This window comes from Manis javanica, chromosome 7 (genome assembly GCF_040802235.1).
Source record: "Manis javanica isolate MJ-LG chromosome 7, MJ_LKY, whole genome shotgun sequence".
NCBI lineage: Eukaryota > Metazoa > Chordata > Mammalia > Pholidota > Manidae > Manis > Manis javanica.
In genome coordinates this window covers 625,877-644,598 of record NC_133162.1, presented here as the reverse complement: position 1 = coordinate 644,598, position 18,722 = coordinate 625,877, and the positions used below count along the sequence as shown (strand labels likewise).

The following is an 18,722-nucleotide window of genomic DNA, read 5'->3' as shown; positions in this document are numbered from 1 at the left end:
GCCAATGGCCAGTGGCAAAGTGATCCAAGAACCAGATGACAAAGGGTTCAAAGCACTCCCTTTGTGACCACATCAGCTGAAGCCCCCCAAAGGGTGCTCAGGCTGGCTTAGGTGAGGGGGCATCAAGGCCACACCCAGGCCCACTGGCCCTAGGGAGAAGGGCAGCAGTCCCATCCTGCAGCCAGCATGCTCAGCTCCGCGGACCCGCTGTCCTGGCGCAGGGCCTGCCTGCCATCAGCCGCTCCTTCTGAGACCCTGTGTGGTGGCCACAGAGAGCTCAGGGGTGCCTGGCCATGTCACTCATCTGTGACATGCCTTTTCTCCACCTCCGCGGCCTCCACCCCACCCACCACCTGGCTGCTGCTCTGAGCCACCAGGCAGCCCAGGAACCAGGGGGCTGCACCCAACTCCTGCGTCTGTTCACTGGGGCAGACTCAAAGGTCAGCACCCAGCACAGGGAATCAGTCACCCTGGCCGCCAGCCCAAGGCCTCGCCGTCACCCCTGTGAGCGGGGTGCCCCGGGGGCTGGGGCCGCCATGACCTGACCAAGCTCTGAAGGTCGGGAATCAGTGCCCCTCCCACTGGCGCCCAGACTTTGTTGGGCCTGCCACCAGCCCTGTGCCACTCGCACGAGCATCACTGATCCTACCGTGCCCTGGCCAGGCCAGGCTGCTGGGACCAGGCTGGGCATGTGGAGGCAGGCAGCCTGGCCGCCGCTGTCCCACCCTTACTCACGCTCAGCTAGAGGGGCACCCAAGTCCACCCGGGGGGGGACAGGGCGTCCACCCTCCCAGGAAGGAGAGAGGGCGCTGTCCAGCTCTGTGCCCAGCTTGGGGCATGCAGGACCCCAATGGGGCAGTGAGGGGGTTAGTCACCACGGCACGGCTGCCAGGCAGACGTGGGGGCCCGTCTGGCCCTTGGACTTCCCTCCCAAGCCTGTGGGAGGGCTGGCCGGCTGGGTGGGGGAGAAGCTGTAATCGTTGGTCCCTACGTGGCGTCCTGAGACCCTCACTGACGCCAGGAGGCGGGCCGACCCCAGCCGCTCGGCACAGCCCTGCCCTGGACGGAGCGAGCATACTGGGACGCCAGGGCGGGGCGGTGGGGGTGTCAACGACACTAGGAGTGGCCCGCGGCCCTGAACCCTCCGTGCGCCCAAGTGGGCGCTCAGAATACGGCCCCGCCCCAAACGGTGCCAGCCGCGCCCTGGCCGCCGGCCCGGGGCACCCCCAGAAAGCGGCCGAAGTCCCCGAGGGGCGCAGCCCCCGAGAGCGCCCGCGGGGCCCCAGGCACCAGAGCGCCCGCCCCAGTGGGCGCGGCCTCGCGCGAGCCGGGACCCCTGCGGCCTCCCCGCGTGCCCGGCCCCCGCCCGGGCGGCACTGCGGCAGGAACGGGCTGCGCGCGGAGGCGGGGCGGGCGGGGCCCGGGGGCGGCGCGGGGCGCGTTGCCATGGCGGCCGGGCGCGCGTAGCCGGAGCGGCAGGCGCGCGGAGCGGACCCGGCGCCGAGCAGACCCCGCCGGCCCGAGGCGCAGGGCGAGACCCGGAGCGGCGAGACCCGGCGCGGAACGCGGACGACGGAGCGCCCCCCGCCCCGCGCGCGGAGGCCCGGGGTGGCCGAGCCGCGGCGCCGCCGGCGCGTTGGCAGGATGCAGGCCATGGACCCGACCTCGGGGAATTTTTATCAGGAGGACGGCAAGGACCTGGACTTCTACGACTTTGAGCCGCTGCCCACCGTGACCGAGGACGAGGTGAGTCCCGGCCCCGTGGGGGGACCCCACCGTCTCCGCAGACGGTCGGGGGTGGGGACGCCCCCCCGCCCGCAGGTCCCTGCGCGGGGCTGGGCCTTGGCGGCAGGGGGTCCCTCGGCCGTTCTCAGCAGCCCTCCCCCATGCCCGTAGCATTTTCTCCTGGAGGGGACAGGGCCCCAGAGAGCCGCGTGGGACAGCCGTGGGGTGGGCGGTCACGGCAGGAGGTGGCCCCTGTGGGGTGGGCTCCTGGCGATAAATGCCGGGCAGGCATCGCCATGGGGGAGGGGCTGAGCACGGCTTTCTTCCCTGGGGGGTGGAGGGGTGGGGGTGGCCTCGGCGGGAGGTGCCGCTAGCCCAGCCCAGGCGGCCAGACTGGACAGGGGCTGGGAGTGGGCAGAAGCCCCCAGGACCGAGGCTGCTTCCCGCCCACTGAGGGCAGCAGGGGCTTTCGCCAGGCTAGAGGGCTCCTCACGGGGGCCTTGGGTCAGTGACTGGGCCGGTTTGCCTGAGGCTCTGGCAGAGGGCCCGTCCGCACCGACGGGGTTCGTCTCTGTAGCTCTGGCTGCCCCACCGGGCCCCACAGGCTGTGCCTAGAGGTCAAACGAGCAGGCCCGGGCTCCACGGGAGAGGCGGCCTCCAGAGGGTGCGGCTGCCCCCGCCAAGACCCAAGGCCACAGGGCCTGGCGGAGGGCCTTCCAAGCCTCCACCAGGCCAGCCAGGTCTCGGGGCTCCTGAGCTGTGCTGAGCACCAGCAGTGAGCTGCTGTCAGGGGGATGAAAGGGCTCTAAACAGCGTGGTGCTGACAAGGCCCCTCCACATGCCCATCTGGCCACAGTCAGAGCAGCCAGAGCCCGCCTGGAGTGGAGAAGGGGGTTAGGAGGACTGAGGGTGCAGCACCCGGGGCCCTCTGCCCACCCTGCTGCCCACCCCGCACGCTTTCCGGGAGAGCTGGCCTAGAGCTCACGCTGCACAGGCGTGGCCCTCCCGGGCCACAGAGTCTGTGTCCGGAAGCCCACTCCGGCTGGTCTGGGGGCCATGGAGGCAGTGCACCCCCACCCCCCACCCCCACAGTGGCCTGGTTTGGGGAGAGAGAAGGCTGCAGAGATGAGAGGCAAGGGGGCAAACAGCCCTTCGCACAGCTCCACGGCTTTGATGCCAGAAGAAAGCCCAGGCTTCAAAGTCCTCCCCAGAGGACGACCTTCAGTGTCTGTTAGGAGACTCACCTTATAAACTGCCATCCAAGCAGACACAGCATGTGGTTCTCCATACAGACCCTCTTTGGACCAGCTGCCCCACACTTAGAGGGCCTCCTCTGTACCCAGTGCCCGGGACAGTGGCTGGTGCCAAGTAACAGAACAGGCAGAGTCAGGATCTGGACCCCTCCTGTGTGATCTCCATGGGAGCGTTCCTCGTGCCCCATCTGGGTTGGAGCAGCCCCCCAGCTCTGCACAGTGCCTGCAGTCAGGGGTCTCCCTCATCCTGTGCCCCCAAATGAGGTGAAATGCCACTGCCTTAGCATCATCCAGCAGGAAAGTTCAGGTGGGCACTTGAAGCCTCACACACCCTCTAGAGATAGAGGTGCTGTCACTGGGTGTGCTCCCATGAGACAGCAGGTCCCTCCAGGCTGCAGCCTGGAGCCAGCCTGATGTCCGGTGCCTGAGAACAGAGGGTCCAGATGTCGTGTGTCCTGCACGCACTGGCCTAGTTGGTGCTGGAGCTTCTACATCTCTGTCAGGGACGCGGGATTCTGTCTGCTACAGGGTTACGGACTCAGGTTGTGTCTGCAGAGCCATCCTGAGCAGGTTGGGGGAGGCAGGGGTAAGTCTACAGCATCATCTCAGGTGGGCCGTGCTAAAGGAGCCCCTGGAGAGAACCAGGATGGCGAGGACATGGGGCAGCTGTGCAGAGGGACAGTGGGTGCCAGACGAGGACATGTACAGACCGCACAAGACGTGGAGATTCATGTTATACAGCAAATAATAACTGTGTGGAACCGAGAGGCCCAGAAATGGAGCCCCTGCAATGTGCCTGCCCAGGACGACCCCAAAGGAAACACAAGAAGCTGTTGGACATATGAAAAATGGAAAGATATTTGAGTTCATTGCGATCCAGGAGCACAAAGCATGCCCACCATGAATACCTTCCCACGGGCACTGGGTCACTGAGGACCAAAAAGCTGGATGTGGCACAAGTTGGTGGGGACCAGCACAGTGGCAGCGCCCCTGTGGAGAATGGCTCCGCACCTAACAGTGACGTGGACGATGGCCGCACTGTGTGGGTGCAGGCTCCGGCGGCACATGCCATGGTACGTGGGGCACATGCCTGAGCTCTCTGAGCCAGAGGCTCTCATGGTCCCCAGTGAGTGGATCTGCACAGCCCCACAGGGCCTGGAGGTCACAGCTGGGCCAGTCCTGGCCACCTACAGGCAGAGGACAGGCCCGGTTGAGCCAGCAGCTGCAGGAGGCAGATGCCAGGCAGTGGAAAGGCAGACAGTGCCTCTGGCCTTCAGGGCCTTCCGGGGCGACCACAAGGGCAGGCTTAGAGACAAGGTCGTGCACAGGTTTGGGCATCAGGGCAGGGTGTCTCCTGGTCCCCAGGCTCCCCAGAGGGCTAGGGAATGTTCCTATCCCTCCTGAGTGCAGGGCGCACCTCCCAGCATCTTGGGTCCGGCCCTGGGCTGGGCTGGGCTTCGGGTCTGAACGTGGATGGACACCCTGTCGCCTAGAGGAACAGGAGGCTGGGCGGTGCCCTGTGATGAATTCGGATTCCCACTGTGCCCTCCCAGGGGAGGGGCGCATGACGTCTGTGCCCAAGCGGCTCCCAGCCACAGGCAGCTGGAGAGCTGGAGAGCTTCGCAGTAGCGGGGTGGCTCTGGGCCGCGGTGGGGGCACTTCGGGCAAGCAGGCACCCCCCGCTGGGCATGTGCAGAGCTGCCTGGGCCTGGGGTCTGGCAGCCTGGAGGAACCTGCCAGTGGGACTGTCAGCAGATGTTCTCAGCAGTGATCACATTGTGTGTTGGCAGCCGCTGTGAGAATGTGCCGAGGTTAAAAAATTAAATGACAGAGTATGTTTGAAATGTGAAGCCATGCGGGGGTCCCTGTGGGCCCCCGTATAACCCTGGCTCATGGTCTGTCCCTGAGCGGGAGGCGTCCTGCCGGCACAGAAGCTCCTGAGCAGGCACTTTGCAGTCACCACACAAGGTTTCCCAGGTGGGAGGCTGGTCCTGCCTCCTGGGACCCGCGGGCTGGCTAAAGACAGGCTCCCCTGGGGAGCCGCCTGCTCGGAGGGGGCACATCTGTCTGCCTCCCAGACCCCCTCTCCCAGCCAGGATGGAGAATGGAGTTTGTCTGAGCAACACCTTCCCGCCCTGCGAGGAACGTGACTTCAGCGTCCCCTTCCTCAGACCAACTCCATAGCCCCCCAGGCAGCTCCGTGCTGGGGAGCAGCGAGGGGCAGGGTGTGAGGCCCCATGGGCCAGGCTGGATCTTGAGGGGCCTTCTGGGCCTGCCTGAAGGGCTAGCTCTGTGGTCAGGAGATGGACCCACCAGAGGCTGGTCAGCGATGACAGGGCCTCTTGGGAGCCTCGGCAGCTTTACTGTCCACAGCACGCCACTCCCTCTGGCTGTCTGCCACAGCCTCCTGTGATCCAGCCTTGGACACCCTGCTGAGGTGTCTCTTGGCCGTGGAACAGGAGCTGGCAGTGAGGCTCAGAGCCCATGGGGTCCCCAGGCAGCCCCTTCTGGAGGCGGGCATGGACGTGCGGGACTTCTGGCATGCCTCCCACCCACTAGGGTGGCCGTGGGGGCATCACTGGAGTTCTGGTGGGGGCTGGGGACTGAGGGGGCTGGAGCGCCTGGCACATGCCACCAGATCTCTCCCCGCCATCCCTGGCCCGTTAACCAAGGCTCATCCAAGGTACCCACCTGCCCTGCTTGGGCTGTGGGTTCAGGCAAGGGAGGGCGGTTCCTCCCCTGGACCAGAGCAGCATACCCAAGGGGCTGGTGCCCAGGGTCCAGGCTCTGTGGGCACTCGGAAGGACCCCCTCCCCTTGGTGTGCCAGGAGAACCAGCAACATCCCCCAGCTCTGTCTGGAATGGTGCATCACTGAATCCCGCCTTCCTGTGGCAACAGCAGGTGTCAGAGGGGCTGAGATCACCCTGTCCGTGAGTGGGCCCTCAGCCACACACAGCAAGCAACGACTCAGGACCGTGGAATGCACCCCATAAAGTCACAAAGCGTGCCCCCATCTGGGTGCTCTCACCCCATGCTGGGGGCGTCCCCGCTTACAGGCCTCTCCCCACTGGGCAGGGGCTCAGGGAGCAGCCTGGACCTGACAGGAGGTCATGCTGGGTCGTGAGATGCCCTGCGGGCACGCCTGACCTGAGCTCCCTCCTCCTGGCAGCTCACCCAGTCAACAGGTGCGCCATCAGGCAGGCTCGCTGGGAATGTGGGCTGCAGCCAGCGGGTGCCAGCAAGGCCCCACAGCGGGACTGGCTCAGGCCTGCGTCGTAGGCAGCTCCGTTCTCCTGAATAACACGAGCCACGGGGTCTCTGGGCTATCTGTTAGTGTGTGCCCACGCACATGTGTGCACTGTAGGTGTGTGGTAGTGTGTGTGCGCTCTGTGCATGTGCATGTGCTCACAGGGCACCTCTTTACCCAGGCCCTGCAGGCACCGCTGCTCCCCTGAGCCTTGGGGAGTCCTGGGGTAGTGCAGAGAGGCCCCCGGATTGAGCCAAATCAGGATCTTTGGGGCTGAACCTCCAGAAACAGCAGGGAGACCTGGAAGCTGCAGCATTGGGGTCCCTGCCACCCACCACCCACCTGATGTGTGCTCTGCCTGGCACTCTGGGTGCTCCTTTGAAGACTGTCCACCCTCCTGCAGGGGATGCACACATTTCCGGGCTCTGGCCAGGAGCACTCTTCTGGGAGCTGCATTTGAACCGGCGTCCAGTGAGCTGCCCTCCCCTCATCCATCTACCTGCCCCTCTGCAAAAAGAGCCGGAAGGGCCTGGGAGCACTTGGCCTGGTTGGAGCTCCCTTGCTGAGCTCAGAGGAGGAAGCCAGCGGTGGGATGTGCCCGGTCTCCTAGAGCAGGGCAGACCAGGCACCGGCCCCTTGTGTGCCCCCCGCCTTGCTGAACCCCGGAGGCCTAGCCAAGGTGTACACGGAAGAGCCCTGACTCTCTCCCTATCATAGTTTCAGCCCTTCACACCTTTGCCAGTGGCTGTGGGAATGCCTTGAAGTGCAGGTGGGGGATTCTGGGACAGGAGTCGGGAAGGGCTTCGTGGGACCCTGCAGCTCAGCTGTGCCTTAAGCACAGCCCTGTGTGCTGGTGGGAGACAGAAGCTGGACCCGGGGGCTCATTCTATCTGCATCAACTCCCAGTCGTCCCCCTCCATGCCCTCCAAGTCCCCATGCCCAGATCCTTTCCCGAACCCACATGCATGCCTCTCCCAGGTCCAGCCTGGCTCCCTTGGCACCTCTCGCCCCTCTGTAGGCCAGTGTGCATGAGCGCACAAACACACAGATGACCAGGGCATCGAGCAGCGGGCCAGAGAAGGACCCTGAGGTCTAAGGTGTCTGTGTGTGTGAGTGGGTGTGTGTAGTGTTCTGCGTGTATGTGGGTGAGTGTGCATGGTGGGTTTGTGACTGCACAAGTGTTCAGGTGGAAGTATAGATATGTGTGCAAGTGCACGTGCATGAGACTAGTATGTGCGTGGGTAGGCGAGGGTGTGTGCACTCTACGCGGCTGCGTGTATGCTCTGTGTGAAATGTGGGCACATGGATGTGATGTGTGTGTGCTTCATGTTAGTAAATGTGGGAACTGTGCACGTGTGTGTCCCTGCAGGCATGCAGAGGGGGTGTGTGCATGTGTGACTGCATCAGGGTGCTCTGTGGGTGTTGGCGCACACGTGTGTGCCTGTGTGAGTGAGTGTCAAAGACAATCCCAGCAGGTCCCCCGTGTGAACTGCCTGGAGCTGCATCCAGGCAGCTGTGCAGCCACCGTGTCATAGGTGTGTTAGTGTGGCTCGTCCCTGGCTCTGCTCACTACCATGGGCTCCCGCAGCCACTCACGACCTGAAAGTGTGACAGCCCACCGAGTGCCCGCAAGCTCGTGTGGCCAGCCTGTGGGGCCAGGGGATCAGAGCCACAGCAGGTCCCAGGGAGGCACAGCTTCCGGAACAAGAACTTGCCCCCAGCTGTGTGGTCTGCCCACCAGGTGCTCAGTAGCTTCCTACATCCAGGGAACAGTGGGACTTTCTGCAGGTTTTTAAAGACCTTGCCTCCAAGCCCATTCCTGGTGTCACTGAAACACTGCACATGGCATCTGCGTTCCCAGACTGCCCTCCGTGGTGCCAGGCACTCCTGGGGTTATAAAGAGGGCCTGACCCCACACCTGTCTCAGCCGGGCCTGTCTTGGCAGGAGAACGTGTCCCTGGCCGACATCCTCTCCCTGCGGGACAGTGGCCTCAGCGAGCAGGAGGCCTGGGCCGTGTGCCTGGAGTGCAGCCTGTCCCTGAGGAGCATCGCCCACGCGGCCATCTTTCTGACGCTGTGCATCACCCCCGACACCCTGGCCTTCAACACCAGCGGGAATGTGTGCTTCATGGAGCAGCTCAGCGGTGAGGCGCGGCGGGCGGGGCAAACAGGGTCGTGGACGGGCCCCAGGGACCCGGCTGTCAGACAGAGCGTGGGCTTATGGGAAGTCCTGATGGGGTCTCCAGTGGGAGGATGAGGGGCGGAACCTCAGGGCTGGAGCTGCTGGTGGGGCCGTCACACTGCCCCACCGCCCCCAGAGAGGCCAGGGACCACCAGCCCCGATGGCTCAGTGAGGATCCTGGCGCAGTGGCCTGCTACCCGGGCTGGGTCCTGCTGGCCCTGTGGTGAGGGACATGGCCCGAGCAGGAGACCACCGTCCTGCCCACTGCGGGTTCCCGCAGCCCCCCTGTGCCAGGGACAGCGCGCGTGTCCTTCCTAACCTGCCACTCACTCTTTCTCTGGAAGCAGACAAACCCCTCTCTCTCCTTTGGGGACCCACTTTCCCACATTTCCCTTTTTTGACCTGCTGTTTCCTCAGGGACTCGGGCACCAGCGGGCGGGCTGGGAGGACCGAGCCGGGCTGTGGGCTGCATGTCCACAGGGCCCTGGTGGCCGCCTCCTCGTTTGTGGGTTTTCTCTTCATGTGGGGTGTGTGATCAGACGCCTTCTCTGTTCCCTCCCAGATGACCCTGAGGGTGCCTTTGTCCCTCCAGAGTTTGACGTGACCGGGAACACCTTTGAGGTAAGTGGCAGCAGGTGACCCAACCTTGACCAGGTGGGTGGTGAGCATGTGGGATTCCCGCAGGAAAGGGTGCTGCAGTGAGGGCCTCCCAAAGCAGGTCACAGACTGGGGGCAGAGCAGCCACCGCCCAGCACAAGGCGCCCCCACAGGGGCTGTCTGTAGGGCACAGTCCCCTGTGGCCAACTCGGGGTCCCCGTGGGGTGGCTCAAGCCCCAGCTTGGGGTTCGGAGGCGCCTGTCATTACGGTTGTAGAACATGTTTTCCACAGTGTGAATTTACTATATTTAACACATTAAATGTGCTTGAAGTTACTAGTGTTGGCTGGCAGGGAACTGTGGTTTCTCCAAGGGGATCAGCAGATGGGTGGCTGCTGTGCTCCAGAAAGAATCATTCACCAGCATGCACGGCCGCACGCCGGCTCTCCCCAGATGCCACACAGCCTCCGAGAGGCCCCTGCTCAGCCCCAGGGCTCCCTGAGCACCTGCCAGTGAGAGCGGGGCTGGGGGCATGCCCCAGTGCACACCCCGTGTCCATCTGCCTTGGGTGGGTTCACACTTTCTTTAAGGCAGTGGTTCTCAAACTTTCTGGTTCTTGAGACCCCTCTACACTCCCAGAAGTGATGAGTGCTGAGGTTCTGTCCACGTAGGTCACATCTACAGTGTCTGCTGTTCATAGATTGAAAACAAGACATGTGTAAGATATTTGCCTGTCAGTTCATCTAAAACAATAAATCCACTGCATGTTAGCACACACAACATTTTCATGAAATATAGTATTTTCCCCAAAAAGCAACGGTAATGGCAGTGTGCCACATGTTTGTGAGTCTAACATGTGGCTCCGCAGGGATGCCAGGCTTCCTGGGCAGCTTTTGTTCAGCTGTCACATGAGGCTGCTGGGGTCTGCCCCATGTGCCTGCCAGTGCTGTGCCAGGAGGGACACCCCAGAGCCCCCGAGAGGATCGTGCCCGCCCTGGGACCACACTGCGAGAAAAGCTGTGCGAGGCCATCCTCTGATGAGACTGTCTTCCGGAGCTAACATGGCCCAGGGTGCAGAGCTGGCCTTCCCCTTAGCGATTCTGTGCCTTATGAGACCCCCTTCAGCTGAACCTTCTACCACAACTTGGAAGGCTTTGTTCTTCACATTTCATCTTTACTACAGTGTGAGGTGAGGATCCAATCTCACCTTTTCCACACCAATAGCCACTTTTTCCAGCTCTGTTACCAGCTAGCCAGGTGCACAGACCTTGTGCCACATGCCACAGCTGCAGACAGGCCTGCTCCCTGGCCCACCCAGTGCCCAGGAGGTCTGCCCACCCCTGCGCTGAGCCGCATGGGGCACAGGCCCCCCGCCTCGTCAGGGAGAGTGCCAGCTCTGCTCCTTTTCAGAAGAGTTCTGACTGCTCTCAGCCCTTTATTCTTCCACATCAATTTCAGAATTAGTTTATCAATTCCACAGGATGCTCAGTTGGCATTTCGACTGGAATGGCACCAAATCTATAGATCAATTTGGGAGAGTTCACATCTTTGTAATATATGGTCTTCTCTATAAATTCTTTATACTCTTCATTTACCTGGGTCTTATTTGATGTCTCAGTGACACTTGAATTTCTGCCGTAGGACTCTGGGATGTCCTTCATTAGCTCGTCTCTGGAATTCTGTGTTTTCTGCATCTACTCTGACTCGATGGTCCTGGTGATGAACTGCATTTCCCTGCTCGTCCCCAGCCGACAGAAGTGCCATGCACTTTACTGTCTCGATCTTATATCCAGCCATCTCACTAAATTCTTTCATTATTTCTAGTAGCTTATAGATTCTTTCAGTCTTTCTGTTTAACTGATCACATCACCAGCGAAGGGCAGCAGTGCCCTCCCTCAGCCAGGGGCAGTGAGATGCCCGCTGGAGTGGCATGCAGGCCGGCCTGTCTCCAGGGGACACCATGGCTCCCCCAGCCTGAAAGGGGCATTCTCTGCCCTTTGCCCTCCGGGACGTCGTTGGCTGTAGCTGCATGAGGTCCCCTCTGTGCCAGTGAGCATTCCATCGTGAATGCACGTTGTTTTTTTATGAAATGCTCCTGCATTCTTTGAAATGACCATTAAAATGTTAATCCTTACATAGATTTTTTCTAATATTTAATCATCCTTTCTTACTAAGAAAAACCTAAGCCGGCCAAGTGTCTTGCCCTCTTCATACACCACCATGTCCGCACTTCCATGTATTTCCCACAAAAGCCTGGTGGATTCCAGCAGCCTTGTTCTTTCGGGTGCCCGCCATGGGGCTTGTCCCAGTCCTGTGTCGGCGCCTCCCCTCTGTGCCCTGCTCCGCTCATGTGAGCACAGGCAGTGCTGTTCCTTGACGGCCTGGCCAGACTCACTTAGGAAGCCATCTGTTTCCTTTGAGGGAACAATTGTAATTGCAGCTCAATTTTTAGTAGCTAAAGGATTAATCTGTTTTGTATTTCTCCTTGAGCCAGCTTTTTTGGTAAACTATATATTTCTAAATTGTATCCATTTTTATCCATGTTTCTGACATTGTAGACATACAGCTACAGGCTCTCCTGGCCTGAGAGGCGCCCTTTGGGGGGCCAGCTCCCTGGGCAAGCCAGGATCTATGCCACACGGTACCCTGAACATTCATCCTGCACAATGTTTGTCCATTTCCAAATACACAAAACTTTTCATTTTAACTTTTAACTGAATCAAGCTGTGGTCAAAGAATGTCATGGTGGATGGATAGATGGACAGATGGATGGAAGGATGGATGAACGGACATATGGATGGTGGATGGGTGGAGGGATGGACGGATGGATGATTGGATAGATGGATGCCAGTGTGTCTGGAGGGAAACGGAGTGGAGAGAAGACACCCTGCCTTGCTGGTATGGCACCCCACCAGGTTTTATTCTCACAGTCATGATTTTCTTGGGACCTCACTACAGCACTCACGCCTCAGAGCCTTAGCTGGGTCCTGCAGATGGGGTCTCACAGCTTTCCTTTCCTCCACCCCAAGCATCAGCACGCAGCAGGGCCCCCAAAACAAGTCTTCTGCCCTGAGTCTGTGCAGCAGTTTGACTTAAGTGTCTGTCCTAAGTGTTTGACTTAAGGAAGTGCTGGATGTAGGCTATGTGGGGATGCAGGAAGGGCACCTGGGGTGATCAGTGTGTGAGGGGGAGCAGGCTGCCCTCTGCATGGGGACCAGGGTTGGGGGTTGCAGTGCCTTCTGTGAAAGGTGGGACAGCAGCAGAGGCTGCAGATTCAGGGGCCGTCAGTGTGGCTGCACCGTGTCCCCGGGGGCTGGAGCAGACAGGAGGGCGCCGTGGGGCAGTGTGAGCAGCAGGCGTGGGGTGGCATTGTCTGTGGATGACGAGTCTGTGGGCCTGAACTCTAGAGGCTTCAGTGGAAATGACAGAATAAGAAAACTTCAGAGGCCAGCAGAAAACAAATACATCTCCCAAAATAAATTGGTTTCCTTTGTGTTAGTAACTGCCAGCTGGAGAGGAAATGGAAAATGTTCTATTTATAATAGCACAACAGCTACAGAAATTCTAGGGGTAAATACAGCAGGAGGGATTGGAAACACAGTGAACCATTTTTCTAAAGATGAGAAAACAAGACATGAGAAAATTAGGGACAGACCCTGTCCCTACACCTAAGTATATTTTTCCAGCTTTATTAAGACATATACTATTGTGCAAGTTTAAGGCATACAATCAAATGATTTGATAAACTTATATCTTGCAAAATGATTTCTACTACAAGTAGGGTTAGTCAACACCTCCTTCACATAATTACCATTTCTTTTTGGTTGCGAGAACATTTAAGATCTACTCCCGAAGCAGCCTTCAAGTACGTAATACAATATTGTTAACTGCAGTCACCATGCTGTGTATTAGATGTCAAGAACTCATTCATCTTATAACCAAAAGCCCTTTGACCAACGTTTCCGCATTTCCTCACCCCAGCCCCTGGTGACCTCCATTCTACTCTCTGATTCTGTGAGTTCAGCTTTTGTAGAGTCCACATATAAGTGACATCACAGTATTTGTCTTTCTCTGGCTTATTCCACTCAGCATAATGCCTTCAGCACCATCCTTCTTTCATGTGGCTGAACAGTGTTCCCATGTACCTCTATTCCATGTTTCATATCCATTCATCCATCAACAGCACCTGGTTGTTTCCACGTCTTGACATCTGTGAATCAGGCTGCAGTGAGGTGCAGGTGTCTCTCTGAGATCCTGATTTCGCCACCTTCGGATTCATACCCAGACGTGGGATTCCTGATCACATGGTAGTCAACATTTTTAATTTTCTGAGGAACCCCCACACTGCACTTCACAGTGGCTGTACCAGTTTACACCCCCCACCAACAGTGCATGAGGTTCCTTTTCTCCACATCTTTGCCAGCACTTGTTGTCCCTTGTCTTTTTTAGAACAGCTGTTTTGACAGGTGTGAGGTATATGGCACTGTGGTTTTGATTGCATCTCCCAATGGTGTTGAACATCTTTTCATGTACTATTTATCATCTATATGTATGTCTTCTTTGAAAAAATGTCTATTCAGTTTCTCTGCCCATTTTTTAATCAGATTAGTTTTTTGGCTATTGAGTTCCTTTTATATTTTGGATATTAACCCCTTATGAGATAGATAGTTTGCAAATAATTTCTCCCATTCCGTAGGTTGTCTTTTCATTTTTTAAATTGTTTCTGTCACTGAGCAGAAGCTTTTTAGTTTGATGTAGTTCCACTTACTTGTTTTTTCTTTTGCATATGCTTTTGGTGTCATAGCCAATCATCATTGCCTAGATCACTGTCAAAGGGCTTTTCCCTTTTGTTTTCATCTAGGATTTTTATGGTTTGGGGTTTTATGCTTAAGTTGTTACTCCATTTCAAGTTAATTTTTGTGAGTGGTGTAAGATAGGGGTTCAGTTTCTTTCTTCTGCATGTGACCATCCAGTTTTCCCAGCACCGTTTATTAAGGAAACTACCCTCTTCCCATTGAGTATTATTGGCTCCCTCGTCAAATGTTAGTTGACTGTATATGCAGGGGCTAGTTTCTGGGCTCTAGCCTTTCCATGGACTCGTGTGTCTGTTTCTATGCCAGTACCATGTTATTTTGATTACTGTAACTTTGTAGTATAGTTTGAAATCAGGACGTGTGATGCCTCCAGCTTTATTCTTCTTTCTCAAGATTACTTTGACTATTTGGGATGTTTGGTGGTTACATATGAATTTTAGGGTTGTTTTTTCCCACTTCTGTGCCTAATGCCTCAGGAATTTTGATAGAGATTGTATTTAGTCTACAGAAGGCTTTGGGTAATATGGACTTTTAACAATATTAATTATTCTGAACTGTGAACATGGGATATCATTCCATTTATTTATGTCTTCAATTTCTTTCATCAAAATCTTGTACTTTTCAGTGTATCGGTCATTCAGCTCCTTTCTTGGTTAAATTTATTCCTAATTATTTTATTGTTTTTTATCGATTATGATGAATGGGATTGTTTTCATTTCTTTTTCAGCTATTTCACTATTAATGTATAGAAATGCAACCGATTCCTGTATGCTGATTTTTGTATCCTGAAATTTTACTGAATTCATTAGTTCTAAGAGATTTTTTGGTGGAGTCTAGTATTTTCTATAAATAAGATCACATCGTCTGCAAATAGAAACAATTTTACTTCTTCCCTTCCAGTTTGGATGCCTTTTATTTCTTTTTCTTGCCTAATTGCTGTGGCTCACTTCCGGTACTGTGTTAGTTGGAGCAGTGACAATGGGCAGTCTTGTCTTGTTCCTGATCTTAGAAGAAGAGCTTTGAACCTTTCACCACTGAGTACAGTGTTAGCCATGGGCTTGTCATATACAGCCTTTATTATGTTGAGGTATGTTCCTTTTATACCCAATTTGTTGAGTTTTTATCATGAAAAGATGTATTTTATCAAGTGCTTTTTCTGTGTCTATTGAGATGATCATGTAATTTTTATCTTTCATTGTATTAATGTGGTGGCTCACATTTATTGATGTGTTAAACCATCCTTGCATCCTAGGGATAAATCGCATTTGACCATAGTATATGGTCCTTTTAATGTACTCTTGAATTTGGTTTGTTAATATTTTGTTGAGATTTTTGTATCTTTATTCATCAAGAATACTGCTCTATAATTTTCTTTTCTTATAGTATCCTTACCTGGCTTTGGTATTGGGATAATGTTGGCCTTGTAAAATTAGTTTGGAGTTGTTCCCTCCTCTTCAGTTTTTTGGAAGAATTTGAGAAAGATTGGTATTAATTCTTAAATATTTGGTAGAATTCACCAGGTAAACCACCTAGTCCTCAGTTTTTATTTTTTGGAAGGTTTATTATTACTGACTCAATCTCCTTACTGCTAATAGTATGTTCAGATTGTCTATTTCTTCATGATTCAGTCTTGGTAGGTTGTATATTTCTAGGAATTTATCCATTTTTTTTCTAGATTATCCAATTTGTTGGCATATAATTGCACATTGTAGTCTCTTATGATCCTTTGTATTTCTGTGATATCAGTTGTAATATCCCTGCTTTTATTTCTGATTTCATTTATTCGAGTCCTCTCTTTTTCCCTAGTCAGTTTAGCTAGAGGATCCACAGCCAGGCCTGAGGTCTGTCTGCCCACTACCTGACACACAGAGGGGGGAGACTTCTGCAAAGTCCCCTGTTGCAAGGCGCTGGGTTTTACAGCCCCTGCTTTTGTCCGTGGATGGATGCCAAATTGTTGAGGGAGGATAGAATCTAGGACCTCTTATGCAGCCATCTTGTTGACATCCTAAGTATTTTATTTTGTAAGACATTGGTCCTTCCCAAATTCTGCAATAAAATCCTAACCACTTTTTGGCTTGTTTTTTGAATGGGAATGGGGGAACTTATGTTTGCTTTTTAAAACCTAAGAAATGTGTAAATAATCAGACTTTTTGGAAAAAAATGAAGAGCAACCTGTTCTCGGGAGAGAAAATACACGCTGAAGCTACTGTAACTAAAACGGCATCATCCAGGCCGACGGCAAGACACACAGAGCAGCGCAAGCGGAGAAGGGGGGGCCAGCACCTGGACCCCAGGGAGGGCAGGGCAGTGCAGGCGCAGTTCAGCCAGCAGAGGGTGGCACCTTCTTCCGCGCTGCCGGCATCCGCCTTCCTCAGAAGGAGACAAGCCCAGATGGCTACAGTGGGTCGGCACACGGGCATACTTCAGCCAGGTCAAAGCTATGCATTTAAAAATTACAAAGGTATTGGACAAAGAAGGCTGTTTTTATCCATCTTCGGGGAGGGAGGGCCTCCAAAGAAGCTGCTAAAGAAAAAAATGATCCAGTTTCATAAATTAAAATCATACTCTTTGAATGTCAAAAGACACATGAACAGAGTTAACAGAGTAAGTGATAGACGGAGAGGACATGTGTGTGACACACAGGTCAGGGTCAGCCCCCTGATGCACCAAGAGTGAACCCCAAACAGGTGACAGCTCTGTGGAGAAATTAGCTAAGTCCATGAATGGGCATAAAGAGGAAAAATTAAAACAGCAGATGAAGATGAACAGATGCTCCATCTCATTCATAATTACAGAAATGCAAATTACCAGGAGACACATTTCCCCTAAGAGGCTGGTAAAGCTGCAGAGGTGGCAGGCATGGGGGTGGGGGCAACGTGGCCTCACACGCACGGCCAGGCAGGCCTAAGTTCTCCAGTCACGGGGGAGGGAAGTCTGTCAGCAGCTGTCAAAACTGTAAGTGGGTGCAACCCAGAACCCCCACTTGCTGGGACTGGGCCTCATGAGCGTTACACAGGTGCATAATGGCCTCCGCTCAAGGACGTCCACTGAAGCATCTGTTACGAAACATGGGAAACGCCCTGAGTGGTGAGGGTAAGCACGGAGGGGACAGACCGCTGCATGCCCAGCACCTGAGACCCTGGCAGGTCGGGAGCAGGGCGTTTCAGCCGGGTGACCAACAACTCCTGCCCACCTTGACTCGACTCTAGACCTAGTGGGCAGCAAGGGTCTGGAGCAGGGGACTCACCCGGGAAGGTGCTCGGGGCCAGGAAGGTGGGCCAGGAGCTGTGTGACCTGCCTCTTGGGGGTCTCCTCCCAGCCTGGCTCTGGCTGGGTGGCCCTGGGCAGGGTCCTGAGCCTCTCTCGGCTCAGCTCCCTGTCAGTAAAGTGGGGATGATAAGGTCCCAGCAACACTGTTGTGAGATGAGGCAGAAGGCAGTGAGGTCAGCCGACGCCCAGCCACGGGGAGCGACAGTGGCCCTTGCCAGCCCCCAGGCAGGGACCACGGCCTCGGATATGGCCCACCCCGGCATGCACGATGTGAGGAGCCCACGCTCCCAACGTGTGTGGGTTGGAAAATTGGAAAACACGCCTTTCCTCCTGCTCAAATCCAGTTGCAGAAGAGCACACCACCGAAGAAAAGGCCCTGCCCTTGGAGGCGCGGCGGCCTTTGGGAGAGGGGCTCCGGGTGTCCGCATGCCTGGGCGCAGGGCCGAGTGAGCTGCAAGGGCCAGCACAGACACAGATGGGAGTGGGGCAGCTGCCTTGGTGCCGGGAGACTCTCTGTGGTGGGGAAGGTGCCACCTTCATGTTCTTGTGTGGTGTGGTCCCTAACAATGCAGGTTCCTGGCCAGAGGAGCAGTGACTGTGGGGATGGGTGCATCCCATCCGAGGCCGTGCTCTGCGGCACTAATGGGCTGTTTGGTGCTGCAGGCTCACATCTACTCCCTGGGGGCCACGCTGAAAGCTGCCCTCGAGTATGTGGCTGAGCCAGAGCAGGAGCCCAGGCTGAGCAGAGACCTGGAGGCGCTGCTGGGCCAGATGCAGGCAGAGGACCCTGGGGACCGTCCCGACCTCGAGGTACACTCACCCCTCACCTCAGCCCAATGCCTGCGTGCACACGCACACACCCAGCACACACACAGGGCCCTCCTGCCCCACCACCACTGTCTCCATCACATGGCTCCTCATCTGTGATTTGGTGACATTGCATTTTGTTTAAGTAAGAAGTTGACTTTTTTATTATATGTTTTTGTTATGAAGAGGTTTAGCTTGTAACTCATGGGGCAAACAGAATCTCCTGGTTTGCTGTAACCCCAGGATGCACCACTTTTTACACCAGAAAATAGACACAGTGGGAGAGTGGGGGTCTCTCGCAGGGCAGGGCTGCCTCCACGGACAGCTCCCACATCTGAGCTGCACGTACGTGCGTCTGCAGAACATCATCGCGCTGTGCGAAGAGAAGACACGGCTCACATCCTGCCATCTGTGCCGGAGCCTCTCAGCCGTCGGGAGGCGGGTGCTCTCCATCGAGTCCTTCGGAGCGCTTCAGGGTAAGCATGTGCACACGTATGTGCAGGCCTGCATGCACAGGCATATGCATATGGATGCGCACATGCACACATAACTGTACACAGCGTTAACACAGATCACACACACATGCTCATGGCAGTGTATTCACACTGCATGCAAATGCCCACATGCACATGCACACAGACGTGATCACGTGTGTGCCCCACATGCACACATGTCCTCCTTCACAGTCACACACATGAACATGCATGTGTGGACTCATACACACCTACTTCTACTATACACACACGTGCACACTCACATAAAAACACAGATGCACACACACAATGGACACGCTGTCCCACATGCACACAAACACATATGCAGACGTG

The 18,722-nt window shown here is 55.9% G+C and overlaps 1 protein-coding gene across 8 annotated transcripts in view; it reads left to right on the top strand.

Moving 5' to 3' along the window:
- Positions 1-1,445: 1,445 nt before the first annotated feature.
- KNDC1 (kinase non-catalytic C-lobe domain containing 1) overlaps positions 1,446-18,722 on the top strand; it is a 51,349-nt gene continuing 34,072 nt past the window's right edge. For 2 of the 8 annotated variants that reach the window (XM_073240090.1, XM_073240091.1), the window contains exons 1-5: positions 1,446-1,746; positions 8,172-8,370; positions 8,971-9,029; positions 17,752-17,898; positions 18,257-18,371. In XM_073240090.1, coding sequence (XP_073096191.1) covers positions 1,645-1,746; positions 8,172-8,370; positions 8,971-9,029; positions 17,752-17,898; positions 18,257-18,371 — 622 coding nt within the window. In that variant the 5' untranslated portion in view covers positions 1,446-1,644. The other 6 variants (XM_073240089.1, XM_037011628.2, XM_037011631.2 and 3 more) reach the window with 4 other exon arrangements.